This window comes from Sebastes fasciatus, chromosome 12 (assembly GCF_043250625.1).
Source record: "Sebastes fasciatus isolate fSebFas1 chromosome 12, fSebFas1.pri, whole genome shotgun sequence".
NCBI lineage: Eukaryota > Metazoa > Chordata > Actinopteri > Perciformes > Sebastidae > Sebastes > Sebastes fasciatus.
Genome location: NC_133806.1, coordinates 25001299 through 25023395, shown reverse-complemented (window position 1 = coordinate 25023395; position 22097 = coordinate 25001299). Strand labels below are relative to the sequence as shown.

At 42.9% G+C, this 22097-nt stretch overlaps 4 protein-coding genes across 13 annotated transcripts in view; 2 read left to right on the top strand and 2 right to left on the bottom strand.

The window, feature by feature from the left end:
- The window catches only part of LOC141779470 (transmembrane protein 79-like), a 114162-nt gene that overhangs the window by 39788 nt on the left and 52277 nt on the right, over positions 1 to 22097 (bottom strand). The gene's annotated exons all lie outside the window — the stretch shown is intronic.
- LOC141779463 (uncharacterized) lies at positions 102 to 8003 on the top strand. Of its 10 annotated transcripts, none has more exons than XR_012596314.1 (10): positions 102 to 474; positions 1370 to 1516; positions 1945 to 2078; positions 2180 to 2297; positions 3116 to 3186; positions 3806 to 3881; positions 6298 to 6360; positions 6512 to 6581; positions 6782 to 7109; positions 7208 to 8003. XR_012596314.1 is itself a non-coding variant. In XM_074654313.1 (9 exons), the coding sequence occupies exons 2-9, from the start codon at positions 1385 to 1387 to the stop codon at positions 6862 to 6864; spliced, it is 747 nt and encodes a 248-aa protein (XP_074510414.1). In that variant the 5' UTR covers positions 103 to 474; positions 1367 to 1384; the 3' UTR covers positions 6865 to 8003. The 10 variants fall into 10 exon arrangements, 3 of the variants coding, with proteins under 3 accessions (XP_074510414.1, XP_074510413.1, XP_074510412.1); XR_012596312.1 differs by having other exon boundaries at positions 103 to 474; positions 1367 to 1516; positions 6782 to 7072; positions 7174 to 8003; XR_012596313.1 differs by having other exon boundaries at positions 103 to 474; positions 1367 to 1516.
- Positions 9194 to 13161, bottom strand: pmvk (phosphomevalonate kinase). Its single transcript, XM_074654314.1, has 5 exons — positions 12951 to 13161; positions 11191 to 11254; positions 10912 to 11064; positions 9978 to 10107; positions 9194 to 9889 (listed from the first exon to the last, which is right to left on the bottom strand). The coding sequence occupies exons 1-5, from the start codon at positions 13067 to 13069 to the stop codon at positions 9741 to 9743; spliced, it is 615 nt and encodes a 204-aa protein (XP_074510415.1). The 5' UTR covers positions 13070 to 13161; the 3' UTR covers positions 9194 to 9740.
- Positions 13579 to 19059, top strand: decr1 (2,4-dienoyl CoA reductase 1, mitochondrial). Its single transcript, XM_074654310.1, has 10 exons — positions 13579 to 13731; positions 15319 to 15530; positions 16226 to 16283; positions 16433 to 16519; positions 16631 to 16778; positions 17713 to 17812; positions 17926 to 17998; positions 18120 to 18266; positions 18366 to 18428; positions 18768 to 19059. Exons 1-10 carry the CDS (start codon positions 13630 to 13632, stop codon positions 18825 to 18827), a joined length of 1050 nt encoding a protein of 349 aa, XP_074510411.1. The 5' UTR covers positions 13579 to 13629; the 3' UTR covers positions 18828 to 19059.

The window sequence follows — 22097 nt, the reverse complement described above, 5'->3', positions numbered from 1 at the left end:
GGCGTGACAATAAACATCTTGAATCTTGAATCTTGAATCTTTTAATTTGGAGAGGTCATTGTCTGTCGTCACTTCCTGTGGAGGGCATTTAACCCGGAAGAGGGTGTTGTCGTTTGGTTAGTTGGGAGTTGGCTGGATGAGGAAGCGGATCAGACCCCAGAAACAAGACCAGAACCAGCACCAGAACCAGCACCGACAGAGACCTGAAGTCCAGACCAGGACCACAACACTCCCACCCAGAGACCCGAGTCCGTGTGGAGGTTCAGACCGACGCAGAGTCCCAGTTTATCCGCTGTTTCTACAACTTTATCCAGTTTAACAAGTGACCCAGCAGCTAGCCTGCTAACAGCTAGTTAGCCTGCTAACAGCTAGTTAGCCTGCTAACAGCTAACTAACTAACAGGGAAGTGAACAGGTGTGTCAGGTGACGTCGGGCTCGAGCCGCAGGTGTGTTTTCTTCAGAGGACTCAGACAGGTGAGAAGAATCAGTGAAGAACACCTGATCTGGTTTCTACTAGCTAGGACACATGCTAACAGGCTAACAGGGCGGTGGTCCGCTGTTAGCATCAGCAGCTAACTACAGAACAACAACACGTCAGACTCAGAAATACTAAATACACTACTTAATATACAATACATGTAGAATAATTCACAATATTAATATACAATACATGTACAATAATTCACAGTATGCAATATTTTTTATTACATACATATATACATACACATATATGTAATCAAAGAAAGAGAGATGACATTTCATGTATTTCATATATCTACAATATGCAATATTAATATACAATTAAAACAAGCTAATATAATGTATAATCAATATACAATACATATATTATATAATATAAATATATTGCGACAGAGTATTAGAGCCACATTGAGGGGCAAAAAAAATTTGAGATTTCGAGAATGAAGTCATAATATTACTAGAAAAAAAGTCGTAGTTTAATGAGAATAAACTCATACTATTTAAAGAGGAAAAAAAAGTTTTATCACAAGAATAAGGTCATAACTTAACGAGAGAAAAAGTAATTTCCTCCTTCACAGAAGAGTCACTTTCCTCCAGCAGGTCTGTGTGGTTCTTTCTTCAGAATAAACAGTTTCTTGCATAATCTTTTTCTAGGTCCTGATACTGATGATAATGTGGTGCTGATGTGCCAAAAGATGAATCATTTGGTTATTTGTGAAACCTAAACTAAAGTATAACTTCACAAGATGCTCCACGTTCCTCATTTACACACAACTTACCCTCTAAAATAACACGTAAAATAACTACTTTATAATATTACTTTGTTCTCATAATACTACGACTTTTTTCTCTTAAACTTATGACTTTATTCTCATTCCTCCGGCAGTAGAAAAAGAAGAAGAAAATGAGTGGACAGAACAACATCCAGGCGGTGAAGAAGAAGATCCAAGTGCTGCAGGAGCAGGCGGAGGCAGCTGAGGACAGAGCTGCCAAACTGCAGCAGGAGGCGGAGAAGGAGAAGAAGACAAGAGAGGAGGTAAGCAGACCTACAACACACTGACACAACACCTGTACAGGTGATGGAGGAGCAGAGAGGAGGTACACACACCTACAAAACACTGACACACACCTGTACAGGTGATGGGGGAGGGTCTGTCAGGTTGTGTCAGATGCCATGAATACCTGAATGTGTTGAAGAGGAATGTGAGGTATGTTTGCAGGTGAGGAGTCTGTCTGCTTTGTAGTATTAGTATGTGAGCTGCACCATGGTGTACTGCAGTAGAGTGCAGTGTTTTATCAGTGTGTTAACATCCTGTGTGGTAAACTGCAGCCTGTGATAACACACACACACACACACACACACACACACACACACACACACACACACACACACACACACACTGTATACCTGAGACAGGTGAACCTGACTGATGGGCTGTCTCATCCCTGCTGTGTGTCTTGCAGGCGGAGGAGCAGGTGATTGCTCTATCTCGCCGTCTGCAGCTCAATGATGACGAGCTGGAGTGTGCTCAGGAGAAACTGAGCTGCACCCTCCGTAAACTGGACGAGGTGGAGAAGTGTGCTGACGAGAGCGAGAGGTCAGACTCACCTTAACACACCTGGAGGAGGCAGATATTATTCCTCAAACAAGAACAGGCTGATTTATAATACTATGTCGGTCTTCCTGTCTCTCTTTCAGAGGTATGAAGGTGATAGAGAACAGAGCTCTGAAGGATGAAGAGAAGATGGATTTACTGGAGTGTCACCTGAAAGAAGCCAAACACATTGCTGAGGAGGCCGACCGCAAATATGAAGAAGTACATATACAAATGCATAACATTATATTTATATAGTATGTTATATATATATATATATATATATATAGGTTGTCCAAGTTAACGCGATAATAATGGGTTAATGCAAATTCGTTTTAACGCCACTAATTTCTTCAACACATTAATGTAACTTGTGATTTTTAGGTTGTAGCGGGCTCCGCTAGAAAAAAAGTCAGAAAAATTTATGAAAATTGTCCATAAAAAGTATTAAAAAAAAAAAAATCTGGAAAATTTCATAAAGAAAGGCAGAAGAAAAGTCTGATACTGGTATCATATAATACTGACATATGAATCATAGCCATTTTCAAAGGGGTCCCTCAACCTCTGATCTCAAGATGTGTGAATGTGTGAGGGTTTTTGTCTGAAAAAAAGAAAACGTCCGAAAGAAAGGCAGAAGAAAAATCCGATACTGGTATCATAGTAAACTTGGAAACCTAATGAATCTATTGGTACCAACCATGTCATACTAGCTTGTCATGAAGGAGGTTAAATAACGCTCCAAAATTACGTTGATACTTCTTATACCCGCTGACACGGGTAGACAAATATGTCCTACACTTCATGTATACTTCTTTTAACTGCTTCATGTTTTGCCGACTTCTGATTTCACATGTTGCTTGTTAGACAGTTGCAGTGTTAGACAACAAACCCTAACACTGCCACATCTACAGTGATGGTGGTTAAAGTGTACTGTCCCTTTAAAAGATGCATAAATGCACCATGTGTGTACTCTTATTGTATTGTATTAACATCAGCTGTCAGAGAGGATCTATGACATCATGTTGCATCATGTTTGACAGGTGGCTCGTAAACTGTTGATGCTGGAAGGAGAGCTGGAACGAGCTGAAGACAGAGCTGAGCAGGCAGAGAGGTCTATAATACGCACACACACACAATATACAGTATAAACATCACACTTAATACCCATATATTATATACACACTTGTGTGTGCATGTCTAACAGCTGCTTCTGCTCTGATATTGCTGACACACAGATAGAGAGACAGACAGGTAGAGAGAGTTTAGAGAGGTATTCTAAAATGAGGTCTTATAATGTACTATAAGTTATTATGACGTTCTGTAATGAGGCATTATAACATACTATAATGAGGCATTAAATGTACTATGAGGTATTATAATGTACTATAATGAGGTATTATAAAAAACTAAAATGAGGTATACTGTAATATAATGAGAAATTATAACGTACTATAATGAGGTATCATAACGTACTATGGTGAGGTATTATAATATTATTAGGGTTAGTAGTAATAGTTCCTCTGCAGAATGTGCATGTGGTGTCACAGTAATGATCAGACTGATGACCTCAGTGTGATGTCACAGTGCTTCACTAACCGCGCTCTAATCTTACTGCATCCATCTTTCTCTTCCTGTCTGTTTCCATGGAAACATGTCGGTGCTGCTGCATGTCCTGCTGCCTGTCTGTCCACCTGTCTGTCTACCTGTCTATCCTCCTACATGTCTAACAGTAAGGTTCGGAGGTTGGAGGAGCAGTTGAGGAGTTTCGACCAATCTCTGAAGAGCCTGCAGGCGTCAGAGGACAAGGTACTGAGGCTCACCTGACCTCTGCTGTCAATCAAACCAGAGAAGCTCCTCCCCCTGACCTCCTGCTGCCTCCTATGACCTCTAACCTTTGACCTTTTGTTGCCGCTTCAGCTCTTCCTCCTGCTGCTGCTCTCTGCATGACTTTTAACCTGCTGCAGACACCAAACTACTCACAGCACCTGTCTGACACCCAACTACACACAGCACCTGTCTGACACCCAACTACACACAGCACCTGTCTGACACCAAACTACACACAGCACCTGTCTGACACCAAACTACACACAGCACCTGTCCGACACCCAACTACACACAGCACCTGTCCGACACCCAACTACACACAGCACCTGTCCGACACCCAACTACACACAGCACCTGTCCGACACCCAACTACACACAGCACCTGTCCGACACCCAACTACACACAGCACCGGTCCGACACCACACTACGCACGACGCCAGTCTGACATCAAACTACACTCGACATCAGTCAGACACCAAACTACGCATGACGCCAAACTACACCCAATACCGGTCCAACACCAAGCTACGCATGACATCGGTCCAGCACCAAACTACACGACACCAGTTCGACACCAAACTACACTCGACGCTGGTCCAACACCAAACTACGCACAACACCAGTTCCACATCAAACTACACACGACACCAAACTATGCACGACACTGGTCCGACAACAGACTACGCACAACACCAGTCTGACACCAAACTACGCACAACACCGTTCTGACACCATACTACACACGTCAGAGTTTATGATGGTTCATAACTGGTTTTAACCACAAAAACGACAGCGAGGCAAACAGGAGCTGAATTCACTGATCTGAGTCCAGTGAACGAACCACAGTAACTGAGATGAAATTAACTTAAACTCAGTTTTCACTAAATCTGCTTTCTGAAACAGACCCAAATAACACGAAAACACAACACATTACCTGTCTGACACCATCTGTCGTCTGATTTGACCTTTGACCTGCAGTAAGAGTCGAGGGCTGGAGGAGGAGCTGAAAACTTTCTTCACTAGTTCAAAGTCTCTGGAGGCCCAGGCTGAGAAGGTAGGAGGAGGTCCTGAAAGAGCTCTGAGTTACTTCACACCAGTTTGAACACCAGTGTGATGGTTGAGCATCACTGATGGGTGTGGTCAGACCTAACAGTGTGCCAATCGTAGAAATAAAATGAGTAGAATGGACATTCAGATCGCTATAGCAGGATGATCGGAACGGCTCGTGACTTTACAGTCCCCGTGACTCGCGTTGTCACCATAACTAACAACAATTACCATTTTCTTTTGAACAAGTCAAATGACCACAGCAGACAGTTCAATGAGCGTTTTACTCATTCTATTTCTATGGGAGTGAAACACCCTGGAGAACACCTCTACATCAGTGCAGTAAGGTCAAAGGTCAGCTGTGCTTTCAAAGTCATTAAGGCAGCGACAACGTCTGGCAGCGAAGGCCCTATTGAAACTAGGAATTATTATTATTATTAAAATTAATTGCCTTTTTGAGGGCCTTAAGGTGCTCGAAAAGTTGTGAAACTTTGCACACTTATCAGACGCGGTGTAAAATTTGTTATTTTAAGGGTCACGGGTTTGGGTGTTGCAAAATGGCTCACTAGCACCCCTTACAAAGTTGGAAAAATCAAGCCCCTCCTTCAGGTTTCACCTACATGTATGAAATTTGGTAGGCAGATGTAACATGTGGAGACGCACAAAAAAGCCTTTTGGAGGTATACCCAAAACCCAACAGGAAGGCCTATTGAAGGAGGTTGGGTAACGCTTCATCAACGAGTCGGGGCCCGTTTATCGCTGCTTGCAGCTTTAATTACATTTATAATTTAAGTTTAACAGTCATCAGCCTGTTTCTAATAAACGGATCTGGCCTGTTACTGTTACCGAATAGAGCTTGAAAGCATCATAATGTGAACCAGTGGCACCTCCCGTGTTGAAATCAGCAGGACGAGAGCTAGTTAACGTTAGCCGTTAGCATCCAGCACAGTCCTGCACGAAGCTAACAGCTAACGTTAACTAGCTCACGTCCTGCTGACTTAAACACCGATTTGTTGTTGTTGACCATGTAGCATTATCAGGAAAAAATAGGGTGCATCGCCTGGATGCGTCGATAGACGTTTACTGCGTCCCAAACACGTTATCTATCGTCCCCGGGACGACGGGACACCGTTAGTCTCAAGCCCCGACAGTACGTACGGTTCTAAGTTTTCACAATTTTGACATTGACTTGGTACTGAAGTATCGGTTCTCGTGACATGAGTGCAGACCTGAAGCAGGTGTGATGGAGGAATGACACAATCAGAGGTGTCCTCATACCTGATTGGCTGTTTGTGTGTCAATACACCTGGTGCTCTGATTGGCTGTCTCTCTCTCTCTCTCTCTCAGTACACTCTGAAGGAAGACAGGTATGAAGAGGAGATCAAGAACCTGAGCAACAAACTCAAGGAGGTGAGACACTGACTTCCTGTTTGTTACATGTGACCTGCTGACTTCCTGTTATTTCTGGGTTTTTTTTGTATACACCTGATCATATTGGTCTAATGCAAAGATCTTTAAGCCGTAATGTTTGTAAGAGAAATTGTTCACTTCCTGTTTGCAGGCTGAGAGCAGAGCTGAGAATGCGGAACGTAAAGTGGCCAAACTGGAGAAAGCAGTCGAGATTCTGGAAGGTGAGACTGTTTCTTCTTCTATTAGAACAATTGTATCAGGCTTTCCATGGTCATGGAAAACCTGGAAAAGTTATGGAATTAGTACAATTCTTGAAAGTTTTGGAAAAGGCATGGCATTTTGTTGTTTAATGAAATTGACGAATGAATTGTTTTATTGATTTGATCTCTGACTTTTTGATGTTTATTTGTTTCTGTTACAGACTCTCTGACTTCGGCTAGAGACGCCAACATGGAGCTTCAGTCGAATCTGGATCAGACCATAGCGGAGCTCAACTCCTGCTGAATTTCCTCCTCCCCCGCTGCTCCTCCCCTCTGCTGCCTGACAGGTGGACGTCAGGGACTCTGTGGCCGAAACATTCCTATGACTCTTCCTCTCCTTCCGCTGTTACTCCCCTCTCCTTTCCTGGGGGATGTTCGGGAGGTCAGGGTCAAACTCTGTGGCCAAAACATTCCTCCCCCCTGCTCCTTTCCTCCCCCTTCACATCCCTCTAGCTACTCCTTTCCTCCCACCCTCACATCCCTCTAGCTGCTCCTTCCTCCCCCCTCACATCCCTCTAGCTGCTCCTTTCCCCCCCCCCCCACATCCCTCTAGCTACTCCTTTCCTCCCCCCCTCACATCCCTCTAGCTACTCCTTTCCTCCCCCCCTCACATCCCTCTAGCTGCTCCTTCCTCCCCCCTCACATCCCTCGGCTGGCTGCTTGGACTTCAGGAAACATTCCTCCTCCTTCCTTCACCTCCTCCTCTCCTGGTGGATGTGAGGGAGGAGTCAGGGCGGTTTAGGCCTCTCCTTCTCCTTTCTTAAAGATTCCTGCTTTCACACATTCCATCTGATTCTTAAAGTCACATTTGGAGTGTTGCTTTAATTTACTCCTCGTGTCTGGACCTCCTCTTCCCTCCTCCCTCCTCCCTCCTCCTCCCCCACTGACAGTGCCAACTCCCCCCTCCCCTCCTCAGTATTATGTGCAGGAGGCCAGATGAGGAGCTGCTTGATATGTTTTGTTATAAGGGAGTTTAACTGTGACTTACAGCCGTGACCTTGTTAAGAACTAACGGACTAATTAAGTGTTTGTCTTAACGGTTTGTCGTTACTTTGTTTTTGTTGCCACATTAATTAATTAATGATTGATTGATTAGAGCCGAAGTCCTGTCAGCCAATGATTTATTATTTTTGTTCCTGGGGGTGTAGTTTAAGGTAGCCAATCACAGCGAGGCATTCCACTGCCATGCGTGGTAGTCCAGGGGCCAATCGGAGACACAGGTGACTTTTGACCTGATGACATGAATAAATGGAAATGTTTTTACCTGGAAGCCGGAGATGATGTCATTGCCGTGCTGATGTCACAGCTCATTGTAATAAATCATGACACAAAGAGACAGGATTTTATAAAATAAAAGCACCGTCACTGGTATGTAGATCCAAACTGACTCATTGTGGTTTATTATTATTATCATTACTGTGATGGAATTTTCCATCAATTCCTCTCTTATTGGTAGAAAGGTCAGAGTGTTTGTCAGAAGTGTCCCTCTGTTGACATTCTTGGGTTGGAGTCCTGTCTAGAGGAGCCACCGTTATCTGTACAGCTGTGCCTGTAGTGGAGACCGTAGAGCCAGTCGCTAGGGCAACCAGGGTCAGAGATGCCAGAGGAACGGAGTAAGTCAAAACATGATAAGGGGTAAGACACTGAGCACCAGAGAGGAAGGACAGAGTTGTGAGGCCTTCATGCAGAGAGCATCTATTGTGGAGACCTGACAATTCTCCTTGATCAAGCTTCAATAAACCTTCTTTTGTAAGACATCAGCTCCGGACCTCTTCCTTCCAAAGATAACTTGTATATCAATTATTCCATCACAATTACATTTCATTTATAACATTTTATTTTATTTGTTAAAAATCTTAAAAAGTAACTTTCAGGTAAATGTGCAGTAAAAAGTACAATAATGTGTCATACAATCGACGTTTTAGGAAATGTAGTACTGTTACTGGTTTCTGCTTATGTTTTACGTGTTTTTTAAATGATCAAAATATAATAATCCCAGTATTTACAAAACAGTCATGTTTAAAACAAAAGATTATTAAATTGATCATGTCTACAAATGTGATTATTGTTGTATTGAAGTGTAGCGCCCACCCTTTGGTCCCTCACTGTTAGCACCATTAGCAAAGACTTAAGAAGCAAAGAGACAAAACTCTGGTGTTTTTTGACAACAGCTGCTGCTGCCATTTTGGACTGAAAACACTTATTATATTTATAGTATTTTATTGTTAAACACAGGACATTTCAGTAGAATATGACAATAAAATAGAAATAATTTAGTTTTACTTTTGTACGTGTCTTTGTAGGATGACGTTTTATTTGCGTCTGGTAGTCTTTCAGTCCAGAATGGTGGAAGCGTAGCTCTGCTGCTGGGTGCTGATGTTGACATAGAATGATCTATTGACTTTCACTTCTTGGCAATATACGTTGTTTGCCGTTGGCAGCGAGCTGCCTGCTCGACTGTTGCCATTTTGAGAGCCGTGCAGAGGCAATAGAAATGCTCCCAATCTCCCATTTGGCTCCTTCAAAGAAACGACTGATGTACAGATCAATAAACAAATCAAATGTACTTATAGTTTCTGTTCATTAATCAACAGATCATCATTTATTATTATACAGTGGCTGACAGGTGACTTTTTACAGGTGAGAATCTCCCTTCAGTCTTTGCTCTGAGTGATGATGTAAACAACCTGAGAGTGACGGAGCTGCAGCAAAGAGTATCGAAGCAAAGAGACAAAACTGCTGTGTTTCTCTTGAGAAGTCGCTGATGCCATTTTGGACTGAAAACCCTTATTATATTTATAATATTTTATTGTTCAATACAGGACATTTCAGTAGAATATGACAATAGAATAGAAATTTAGTTTTGCTTCCGTACGTCTCTCTGTAGGATGACGTTTTTACTGGCGTCTGGCAGTGTCTTCCAGTCCAAAATGGTGGAAGCGTAGCTCTGCTGCTGGGAGCTGATGTTGACATGGAACAAACTATTGACTTTCACTTCTTAGTGATATACGTTGTTTGGCTGCAGACTCAAAAAAGAGAGAAAACGGTGATCAGCTCCACAGACCTGCTGCTGTTACTGAACGATCTGCAGTTAGCAATAAGGTTATTGATCAGTGATTATCAGAGTGATGATGAAGCTGCTTCCTCAGCCAGCTTCAGGATTGGCTGTAGCTGCTCCTCTAACGAGGGGGCGTCGGCCTCGTTAGTGATGATCCAATCAAATTCAACCCCGCTGTCCAACCCGCACTCTGACTCTGCATCATCCACACCTGAGAGACAGACAGACAGACAGACAGGTAAACAGATGACAGGTAGAGAGACAGACAAACAGAGACACAGACAGACAGGTAACCTTACCTGCGGAGAAACTCCACCCCCTCTGTTTGCGTGTTTCTTCTGAACTTTGAACTCTGACACTTTGAGCCTGTCGAGGAAACTCTGACCAGAACCACTGAAGGTCTGAGAGCCGCCGCGCATCACTCACCACCTGACCAATCAGAGAGCAGAGAGCAGAGAGTATCACTCACCACCTGACCAATCAGAGAGCAGAGAGCATCACTCACCACCTGACCAATCAGAGAGCATCACTCACCACCTGACCAATCAGAGAGCATCACTCACCACCTCAATAGTTCACTTAAAATTGGCTTGGCGATTGAATGGAAACGCTTTGTGGCAAAGTGGGGGACAGAAGCGGGGTACAAAAGCGAAGGGACAGAAGTGGTGGACAGAAGTGGTTGTCGGAAGCGGGGGACAGAAGCAGGAGTAAGAAGCAGGGGACAGAGGCGGGAGACAGAAGCGCGGGACAAAGGGGGGGACAGAAGCGGGAGACAGAAGCGCAGGACAGAAGCAGGGGACAAAGGGGGGGACAGAAGCAGTGGACAGAAGCGGTGGACAGAAGTGGTTGACGGAAGCGGGGGACAGAAGCGGGAGATAGAAGCGCGGGACAGAAGTGCGGGACAGAAGCAGGGGACAAAGGGGGGGACAGAAGCGGTGGACAGAAGCAGGGGACAGAAACGATGGACTGAAGTGGTTGACGGAAGCGGGGGACAGAAGCGGGAGACAGAAGCGCGGGACAGAAGTGCGGGACAGAAGCAGGGGACAAAGGGGGGGACAAGCGGTGGACAAAAGCAGGGGACAGAAACGTTGAACAGAAGTGGTTGACGGAAGCGGGGGACAGAAGTGGGAGACAGAAGCGCGGGACAGAAGTGCGAGACAGAAGCAGGGGACAAAGGGGGGGACAGAAGCGGTGGACAGAAGCAGGGGACAGAAGCGGTGGACGGTGATGTACCCAGACAGGTTGCCGTGTTCCTCTGGTTGCTAGGCGACAGAAAAATCCGGGGTCCTGGCATCGCCGTGTTTCTCCCCAGCGAATCATGTCGGCTCGATACTGCTCCTTATAAAGACCAGGTCCCAGCAATTGGTCCAGGTCCAGACCGTGTTCCTGCAGAACCAACAGAACCCTTATGACTCAGCAGAACCAAGAGAACCTGCATGACTCATGAACCATGTGTTGTGTTGTGATATGTTGTGTTGTGTTGTGTTGTGTATCAGCAGGTGTTGGTCTTACCTGAGCGTACTCCTGTTTCAGAGGTCCAGACAGACGCAGGACGCAGCAAACATCACGTCCTAAACTACATCAGATAAAAACAGCTTTATACAGGTAATCATGATGATCATAATATACTGTTCATATACTAATTATATACTACATCCTAGTTATATAATGCAGTAATCTAACAGAAAGTATTGCAGTAAACTAGCAGAAAGTACTGCAGTAATCTAATAGAAAGTACTGCAGTAATCTAATAGAAAGTACTGCAGTAATCTAGCAGAAAGTACTGCAGCAATCTAACAGAAAGTACTGCAGTAATCTAACAGAAAGTACTGCAGTAATCTAACAAAGTACTGCAGTAATCTAGCAGAAAGTATTGCAGTAATCTAACAGAAAGTACTGCAGTAATCTAACAGAAAGTACTGCAGTAATCTAACAGAAAGTACTGCAGTAATCTAGCAGAAAGTACTGCAGTAATCTAACAGAAAGTACTGCAGTAATCTAGCAGAAGGTACTGCAGTAATCTAACAGAAAGTACTGCAGCAATCTAACAGAAAGTACTGCAGCAATCTAACAGAAAGTACTGCAGCAATCTAACAGAAAGTACTGCAGTAATCTAACAGAAAGTACTGCAGTAATCTAGCAGAAAGTACTGCAGTAATCTAACAGAAAGTACTGCAGTAATCTAACAGAAAGTACTGCAGTAATCTAGCAGAAAGTACTGCAGTAATCTAACAGAAAGTACTGCAGTAATCTAACAGAAAGTACTGCAGTAATCTAACAGAAAGTACTGCAGCAATCTAACAGAAAGTACTGCAGCAATCTAACAGAAAGTACTGCAGCAATCTAACAGAAAGTACTGCAGTAATCTAACAGAAAGTACTGCAGTAATCTAACAGAAAGTACTGCAGTAATCTAACAGAAAGTACTGCAGTAATCTAGCAGAAAGTACTGCAGTAATCTAACAGAAAGTACTGCAGTAATCTAGCAGAAAGTACTGCAGTAATCTAACAGAAAGTACTGCAGTAATCTAACAGAAAGTACTGCAGTAATCTAGCAGAAAGTACTGCAGTAATCTAACAGAAAGTACTGCAGTAATCTAGCAGAAGGTACTGCAGTAATCTAACAGAAAGTACTGCAGCAATCTAACAGAAAGTACTGCAGCAATCTAACAGAAAGTACTGCAGCAATCTAACAGAAAGTACTGCAGTAATCTAACAGAAAGTACTGCAGTAATCTAACAGAAAGTACTGCAGTAATCTAACAGAAAGTACTGCAGTAATCTAGCAGAAAGTACTGCAGTAATCTAGCAGAAAGTACTGCAGTAATCTAACAGAAAGTACTGCAGTAATCTAACAGAAAGTACTGCAGTAATCTAGCAGAAAGTACTGCAGTAATCTAGCAGAAAGTACTGCAGTAATCTAGCAGAAAGTACTGCAGTAATCTAGCAGAAAGTACTGCAGTAATCTAACAAAGTACTGCAGTAATCTAACAGAAAGTACTGCAGTAATCTAACAGAAAGTACTGCAGTAATCTAGCAGAAAGTACTGCAGTAATCTAGCAGAAAGTACTGCAGTAATCTAACAAAGTACTGCAGTAATCTAGCAGAAAGTACTGCAGTACTTTATGATATCAGTTTCCTCTCAAACAGAAATAAATATTCGATCATGTTGAATTAAAACCTGATCATAGACTCTCAGAGCAACAAGCGATCGACATGAAACAATGATAATTGATAATAACCAGATAATAGACCATGCTGGTGGATTATTTACCGGTTCTGGATCAGGTCCGTCACATAATCCTTTCCGGACTTCCGTTTACCGCAGAAGACCAAAACCAGTTTGGGTTGAGAGACTGGATCCTCCATCTGTGACCAACAACGACCGATCATCAGCTGCTGCTGCTGATCGATCAGCTGCTCCTCTCCTTCTATCAGCTCCGTGTTCCTGCTGTCACACCACACCGGGCCGGTACCGTAACTCTGAGAGCAAACAGGAAGCACTTCAAAATAAAACCACCGGCAGCCTGTCAGGAGGGTTCATCAGGTCAGTAATCGATATCAAACTGATTGGATATCAATCACGTGACGTGCGAAGTGTTTTTTGTGGAGAGAAATCAGGAAAAAAAAACGAGTTTTATTTAAGTCGCAGCATTTTAGACACATTACGGTAACACGCGATCATCGTCACATTCTGGACTGAACCACCGCCGCAGCCATTATTATTATTATTATTATAACTATTATTATCATTACTATCATTATTATCATTACTATTATTATTATTATTACATTATTTTATTCCTGTACTGCTTCGTGTGTATTTGTACTTTAAAACCACAGCTGTGAACTTCATTTCCCATGAGTACCTACCTGCATGACTGAGAACAAGTGGAACATGTTATATATGTTGGAGTGAATATTTACCCCCCCTCCCTCTGCTCCATGTTGGTATGATCGGGGTCAAACGTCATTACGTAGTGAATAACATGGCGGCCGCGGTGTTGTGGAGGAGAGCAGAACTCTTCAGATCAGTGAGGACTTCTGTTAGCACGGTGAGAACACACTATTACTTTATATTACATCATATATATACATATATATACATTCATATATAAAGTACAGGCTTTACAACGGCTCACTGGGACGTCAGAGAAACAATCAATAATCAATAATCAATAGTCGATGATCAACGAACAGCCAGTCAGTGAGTTTAAATCAGAATATTTACTGAACGCGGTTTAAATCACATGAAGCTGGACTAAATGAACCCTTACTGAAGTTTGACCTTTCACCCAGTGACTCTAACTGCACGTGCACGCGCACAGCAGCTCAAAGTGCACGAGGATTCATTGATGGTTGAGTTTCTCTTCCTGAAGAAATGGACCAGAACCAGAACCAGAACCAGACAGAACAGAAATACATCAATCAATAAATAAATTACTCGATAAATGAATAAATATTTCATTAAATGTAGCAAAAATTATATTAAAAATAAATGTAGCCATCAATTAATTCATTAATTAATTGATCAAATGTGACATAAATTGATATGTTTTAATTTGCTTCTTTATTTATTTATCTTTGTATTATTCCCTTCCCTTTTACTCTTCTGTTTGATTTTCCCTTTTATTTTATTTCTTTAAATTAATTAATTTATTTTTGCATACATTTTTTATTTATTTATTTAATTTGCATACATGTTTTATTTTTTATTTATTTTCACATTTAAGCTTTGTTTATTTGTTTATTTTTGCGTTTATTCATTTTTGCATTTATTATTTATTTATTTATTTTTGCATTTATTTTGTATTTATTCATTTATTTTGTATTTATTCATTTATTTTTGCATTTATTTTCAGTTTATTTTATATTTATTTATAAATATATAATACATACATTTGTATTTACACTTATGTATTTATGCATTTTATTTCTACACAATTTTCCCTTTGTATTTCACCCCTTATTCATTTCCCCCAAATTTATTTATTTATTTACACATTTTCTTTACACATTTCTTTATGAATTTCTGCCTCATTATGCAAATGAAGGGGGGTTGCAGGTATTGATGGATCATCTCTGTTAATATATATAATATATACATATATATCAAGTAGATAAAGGAGTCTTGTTCTGCTGTAGTTCAGTCATGTGACCAGCAGGTGGCGCCATGAATCAGTTTTTCTCTGTTCTGATTGTTATTCGATAATTTTATTGACCCAAGCATTACTAATATGCAAAATAATGTTTGATTGATTGATGTTTCCTCCATTTCCTGACAACCTTTTATTAAAAATATATTTGTATTTAGATACAGAAACCAAGATCACAATTACATCAAAATAAGCAATAAATGAAGATAATATTTTACAGTATATATAGTATAGTATATCTCTATATACAGCCATCATGATACTGTCTTCTATAAATTAAATCATATGGAACAGAAAGGTGCTCCGTATTCTGACCTCCTTTCAACAACGCTATCTCACATGATGATCTAATTAAATCAGTCCTCAGTTTTACATGTTTCCTGTCAGACACCTGAACACAACGTCTTTACCTGGATCTGATTCAGTCCAGCTGCTTTACATAAATCACTTCTTCATCTTAAAGGAACTCTGTGTGTTTTCTTCCAGTCATCATGGTTTCACAGCTCGGCGGTTCTTCCTCAGCAGTCCTCTTCTCCTCCTCCTCAGTCGGCGTTCTTCCCGCCGTTGGACGGTGTCATGCTGCCGACAGGAAGTTTCAACAACAGAGTGGCGTTCATCACAGGAGGGGGGACGGGACTGGGCCGAGCCATGACCACCGCCTTGTCGCAGCTGGGAGCTCAGTGCGTCATCGCCAGCAGGTAAGAGGTCAAGTTATTCAGTAGATGCTGCTGGACGTTTCACCACAACAAGGAGGAGACTAGAGAGTTTGTTCCTCCGGTTTAGCTGCACTCACTGGATCCCAGTATCCTTTACTGGTTTTTAAAGCTCTTACTGGTTTGGGACCAGCTTACATTGCAGATTCTGTCATTTTATGATCCTTAACAGCCCTCAGGTCGTCTACTGCTGACTTTTAAATACACTCAAACTATGATGGAACATTCTACCAGTTATAAAAAGCTGAAGCCCAACAGGCAACAACAGCTGTCAGTTTGCTGACTTGACTGACTTGCCCCAAACTGCATGTGATTATCATAAAGTGGGCATGTCTGTAAAGGGGAGACTCGTGGGTACCCATAGAACCCATTTTCATTCACATATCTGGAGGTCAGAGGTCAAGGGACCCCTTTGAAAATGGCCATGACAGTTTTTCCTCGCCAACATTTAGCGTAAGTTTGGAGCGTTATTTAACCTCCTTCATGACAAGCTGGTATGACATGGTTGGTACAAATGGATTCGTTAGGTTTACTAGTTTCATATTATGCCAGTCTCTTCACTCTAGCTTTAAAACTGAGCTGTTAAAGAAATTAGTGCCGTTAAAACGAATTTGCATTAACGTGTCTTTATCATGTTAACTTTGACGTCTTTATAAATCCTTCATGTGTTCGTGTTTCAGGAAGTTGGACGTCCTGCAGAAAACCGCCGAGGAGATCAGCAGCCAGACTGGAAACAAGGTGACGAACCAGAACCAGAACCAGACTGAACTAGACCAAAGCAGATCTTATTTTTAAACAGTGTGTGAACGGCTTCAAAGGTGCAAGACGCCACGTCCCACCAAAAGAGTTTGGATTTTAAAAAACAGTCATCACTCTCTCTGTCTCAGGTCCATGTGGTTCAGTGTGATGTCAGAGATCCTGCAGCCGTCTCTCATTGTGTCGACCAGATAGAAACTATGACGGGACTTCCTGATGTAAGAACACACACACACACACACACACACATTGTTTTTCTATACTTTGCTGCGTCTAAAACAAACTGTTGATGTTGACGTCACAGTGCTTATGTGTCCTGATTGGTCCAGGTCATCATCAACAATGCGGCGGGGAACTTTGTCTGTCCGTCAGAACGTTTGTCGCCAAACGGCTGGAAGAGCATCACGGACATCGTCCTGAACGGGACGGCCTTCATTACTCTGGAGCTGGGCAAGAGACTGATCAAGAGTCAGAAAGGTTAGAGGTCACTGAGAGACTGGTCCAGAGTCAGAAAGGTCAGAGGTCACTGAGAGACTGGTCCAGAGTCAGAAAGGTCAGAGGTCACTGAGAGACTGGTCCAGAGTCAGAAAGGTCAGAGGTCACTGAGAGACTGGTCCAGAGTCAGAAAGGTCAGAGGTCACTGAGAGACTGATCCAGAGTCAGAAAGGTCAGAGGTCACTGAGAGACTGGTCCAGAGTCAGAAAGGTCAGAGGTCACTAAGAGACTGGTCCAGTCAGAAAGGTCAGAGGTCACTGAGAGACTGGTCCAGAGTCAGAAAGGTCAGAGGTCACTGAGAGACTGATCCAGAGTCAGAAAGGTTAGAGGTCACTGAGAGACTGGTCCAGAGTCAGAAAGGTCAGAGGTCACTGAGAGACTGGTCCAGAGTCAGAAAGGTCAGAGGTCACTGAGAGACTGGTCCAGTCAGAAAGGTCAGAGGTCACTGAGAGACTGGTCCAGAGTCAGAAAGGTCAGAGGTCACTGAGAGACTGATCCAGAGTCAGAAAGGTCAGAGGTCACTGAGAGACTGGTCCAGAGTCAGAAAGGTCAGAGGTCACTGAGAGACTGGTCCAGTCAGAAAGGTCAGAGGTCACTGAGACTGGTCCAGAGTCAGAAAGGTCAGAGGTCACTGAGAGACTGATCCAGAGTCAGAAAGGTCAGAGGTCACTGAGAGACTGGTCCAGAGTCAGAAAGGTCAGAGGTCACTGAGAGACTGGTCCAGAGTCAGAAAGGTCAGAGGTCACTGAGAGACTGATCCAGAGTCAGAAAGGTCAGAGGTCACTGAGAGACTGATCCAGAGTCAGAAAGGTCAGTTCACTGAGAGACTGGTCCAGAGTCAGAAAGGTCAGAGGTCACTGAGAGACTGATCCAGAGTCAGTCCTTCTTATTGTTGTTGTGTATTCTTATTGTTCAGGTGCGTCCTTCCTGGCCATCACCACCACCTATGCTGAGTCCGGTTCTGGTTTCGTGGTCCCAAGTGCGTCGGCGAAGGCCGGAGTCGAGGCGCTCTACAAGTCAGTCCGACCTTTAACCCTCCAGGCCTCATGACATCATTATGATGTTGATTACTGCTTATGTGTGGTTGCCATGGTGACACGGTTGTTGTTTTGGTTGTTGTGTATGTCAGGTCTCTGGCTGCAGAGTGGGGTCGTTATGGTCACAGGTTCAACATCATCCAGCCTGGGCCAATCAGAACCAAGGTACCGCCCATCTGACCACAGCTGAAGTTTGGTTGTTTGTTAACTGTTGTTTAGCTGTTGTTTAGCTTTTGTCTGTTGTTTACCTGTAGTCTGTTGTTTACCTGCTGTTTGTTGTATTTAGGGAGCGTTCAGCCGCCTGGACCCGACCGGAAGCTTTGAGAAGGCGATGATCGGTCGGATCCCGACCGGTCGACTCGGAACGCCAGAAGAGATTGCAAACCTGGCAGCGTACATGAGCAGCGACTACGCTACCTGGATGTCTGGAGCTGTGAGTTTGACTGATCCTGGATCAGAGTTTAGACTGATCTTTGGACAGACTTTAGACTGATCTTAAATGTATAACTTTTCCTTGTGTGTTTGTTTTCAGGTGATTCGGTTCGATGGAGGAGAATATGTGTCGATGGCCGGAGAGTTTAATGAGTTGCGCAGGGTGCGTGTCACACTGAAATGTTTCCCTCAGAAACATTGATTATTACATTCACTGGGTTCACGCTGACAGACGTAACGCAGCTGAATGAATGAATATAATAATATCATTAATAATAGCTAGCTAACTGTTGTTAGATTAAGTATCATATTAAACGTGGCCGGGTGTAAATAGCTGAATAGCTGCTGTGGGACTGTTCTCACTCAGGTGTAAATAAACGCTCTGTAATGATTTTCTTTCTATTTTATGGCTCAAAGCGTTACAGATAAAGATCATATACAATATATATATATGTATATAATATAAAGACAGAAATAATAAAACAATGTCTTTATGTCTCAGGTGACTCCAGAGCAGTGGACGATGATGGAGTCGATGATCAAAAGCACTAAAGGGTCCTAAAAGCACTCCAACACTCCTCATTGGACCACAACGACCAATCAGATCACAGTGTTCAGGTGGACCCGCCCAGCTGTTGATATCATTTGATGACAGAATCTGACGGACGTTTGATCTGTGATTATTCACACACAGATTCACTAACAGGAAACCCTGTTAGCATGTTAGCTGGTGGGGCAGTCATGTGACAAAATACATGTTTCTGACAGTTTGATAATAAAACACTGAAGTTTAACCCATAAGCCGTTTATGTTGTTTAAAAATATTGTATAAGACGTTTGGTAGAGTAGAGTAGAATACAGTAGAGTAGATGGACTGGAGATGATCGGATGTCAGTTTGCAGTTTTTACATGTTTACATGTCAAAATGTAACTAAGCTGGTTTATTAAAGATTTCAACGTGTTTCTTTCTGCTGAGCTTCTTCGTCTGAGCGTTAAATCAACACTTGCTGCTGACACCAGAAACACTCAGTTATTTATCATGGTGGTGTTAAAGAGCAGCGGTGAACTTCAGGACACACTGATGTCACTCAGACTGAACCTTCACCAAACTGTTCAGAAGGTGCAGCAGTTTAACCCAAAAGCATCCCCTCACCAGCCCATGCATTGATCACATGCACGGACCAATAGCCTGTGGCTTGGCGCATGGTCTTCACATGATCAGAGGGTGCTGTGATTCCAATCACCTTCTGCACAGAAAACAAGCCTCATTTGTCCTCCAACTCAGCTCAGTATCAGTGTTGCACCTTTCTGGACTCTTTTCTATTTATTATTGATATGGTCTTTCCTGTGTCCTTTCCTCCATAGCTTTCCGTTGTTTTTCCTCTAATTCTTGTATCAGTTCCCTTTGTCTTTCTTCCTCTAGCATCATCTCATACTCCACTTCCTTCGCAGCCAGTTCAGCTGCTGCATCTGCATGTTTGGCTGCCATAGATGAAACCACTGAGTGATGGTCTGACTTACTGTGACTTGTCAAGGAAGCAGAAGATCCATAGACAGACCTTGCAAAGTCATGGTGGAGCAGATCATGAAGGCGGCGTCTTTCCTGTTCCTCATTAAACTCATCCTCTTGGTCTATTGTTCTGCTGTAGGCAATAGTGACGATTTCTGTGGTTACTGATTCGCATGTGTCAATCCGTCTTATGTCATTGGAAGGTATGGCGAGATCTCGAATTCCGCAATACATGCTCATTATGTTTTGCTTACTTCGTTTGAGTTCATCGATGAGAGGCCAGAGCTGACTCTCTGGCATGTACGCCTTCAGTTGAGCTCGTGCTTTGCGTACAAGAACCTTCCATTTCTCATACATGAAGAGCAGCCTTTTCTCCCTTTTCTTCCTTTTCTTGGCCTCTTCACATTGAAGTGCTTGCATTTTTTCCGTAGTGTGCCGTGTACGTTTAGAGCGTCTGGGACCTTCAAGTGGCTCATCAGATGTGTCTTCCACTGTGTGGAGCTCATTCTGCAATTCTTGAGGTTCACACTGCAAACCAGCCGTCTGCTCCTCCGACTCCCCCTCACTAATTGGCTCTGCTATTATCAACTTAAATAATAAGATTCTTAAGATAGAAGAAAACTGTTAAACTCAGATATAATAAACCTTTGCAATAAACAGCATAAACATAGGATAGCAGAGCATTAGTACAAAACAACTAGCACAGATGCATTGATGTAGAAACACTCAAATAACTGTATACAACAGTGTAAATGCACAATAAACACAATTATCAAAGTACTTGAAATATAGAGTCCAAAAGGCGACTTTCAAAATAAAAGCTTGCAGAAAGTAATTACCTTATAAACAGACCTTAATACACATTTAGGAGTCATTTACAGTCACCTGTATCATGTTATAATGCTCATGCTCGTGTTCTATAATAGTTTGAATGATAAGTTGTGTGTTTCTGTGTCAACAACCCTTTAAGTTAGAACAGCGCAGTGAACGGGCATACACGGCCGTCATTAAGGGGCCGTCGCACAATTCATCATATCACCCTCTGTGTGCACTCTGCTCATAGTACTGCATGAGAGCCTGAGTCTGTTATTTGTTGACGCTCCCTTATAGTTGAGAAGGCTGCGTTCTCCTCCTTTTACTCCCGTTTAAACTGTTTAGCTTGCATTGTATTTCATACAATACTGTTTGTTTATTATTACTTCATGTTACTAATACCTGCTCATGTTTTCTATTTTATTTTCTGTATTTAGTAACCACTATCCACACTATCCACACTATTCAAAAGGATTTACAAACCATCTTCAATTAATAAATGAGTGGTATCTCAAAGAGAGTGTGTGTGACCTGGACTAATTGATACATCGTCATCATATTCATGTTCTTACCGGACAACCTGTGGAGATTGTAAATGACATTCATAGAACCATCATCTAAGGGTTCATTCACTCAGCATCACTAAGGTCACAAGTTTGGTATCCATTACACCAACGCCTATTTTACACAAACCGTTTTACAAGTTCACATACTACATTTTAAAGAGTGTAACCGTCTGCTGTATCTCCATCCAACCAATAGAGAAATAACGATGCAGAAGCTCCAACTACGCCAGTGGGCTACCAATGCTCCAGACATCATCAGTCACATGCCGCCAGGATCACTATCGGAGAGTAGTGAACTCTGGCTATCAACAGATGGGACTGATCTACCGGAGCGGACTCTGGGGCTGCTGTGGCACTGTACGTCAGACACCATCACCTACCAGCTTCGCCACACTGAGCACCCTGAACCGACTATGCGCAGCATCTATCGGGTCCTAGCCAGACAGTACGACCCCCTTGGCCTGCTCATTCCCTACACCACCCGAGCTAAAATGCTGGTGCAGCGTCTCTGGAGTAAGAGAAGAGATTGGGATGACCCACAGCTGCCGGATGACCTACTCCAGCTGTGGCATGCCTGGGAGAGTGAACTTCATCAGCTCCCTACCATCTCTCTTCCCAGATGTTACACTCATCCAGAGACAGACTTCTCCGCCTGCACAAAAGCATACACATCTTTTCAGATGCATCGGAGAAAGCATACGGGGCCGTAGCCTACCTTCGGACAGTGGACCATACAGGTGAAATCCAAGTGGCATTCCTAGTAGCAAGATCCCGAGTTGCCCCAGTCCGTCAGCAATCCATCCCAAGGCTGGAACTCTGCGCTGCACACATTGGTGCCCAGCTTGCTACTGTCCTGCAAAAGGAGCTTACCCTGAACATCTCCAGCATCATCTATTGGACTGACTCCACCACAGTCCTAAATTGGCTGCAATCACAATCTTGC

Bases quoted from the DNA above. Each gene is read 5' to 3' on its own strand.
- LOC141779463 (XM_074654313.1), top strand. From the start codon at position 1,385: ATGAGTGGACAGAACAACATCCAGGCGGTGAAGAAGAAGATCCAAGTG. The intron at 2,079-2,179 runs GTCAGACTCACC...TCTCTCTTTCAG, and splicing joins TGTGCTGACGAGAGCGAGAG to AGGTATGAAGGTGATAGAGA. The intron at 6,582-6,781 runs GTGAGACTGTTT...TTTCTGTTACAG, and splicing joins AGCAGTCGAGATTCTGGAAG to ACTCTCTGACTTCGGCTAGA.
- decr1 (XM_074654310.1), top strand. From the start codon at position 13,630: ATGATCGGGGTCAAACGTCATTACGTAGTGAATAACATGGCGGCCGCG. The intron at 16,284-16,432 runs GTGACGAACCAG...TCTCTGTCTCAG, and splicing joins GCAGCCAGACTGGAAACAAG to GTCCATGTGGTTCAGTGTGA. The intron at 18,429-18,767 runs GTGCGTGTCACA...TTTATGTCTCAG, and splicing joins AGTTTAATGAGTTGCGCAGG to GTGACTCCAGAGCAGTGGAC.
- pmvk (XM_074654314.1), bottom strand. From the start codon at position 13,069: ATGATCGGTCGTTGTTGGTCACAGATGGAGGATCCAGTCTCTCAACCC. The intron at 10,108-10,911 runs GTACATCACCGT...CTGATTGGTCAG, and splicing joins GAACACGGCAACCTGTCTGG to GTGGTGAGTGATGCGCGGCG. The intron at 9,890-9,977 runs GTAAGGTTACCT...TCTGTCTCTCAG, and splicing joins GGGGTGGAGTTTCTCCGCAG to GTGTGGATGATGCAGAGTCA.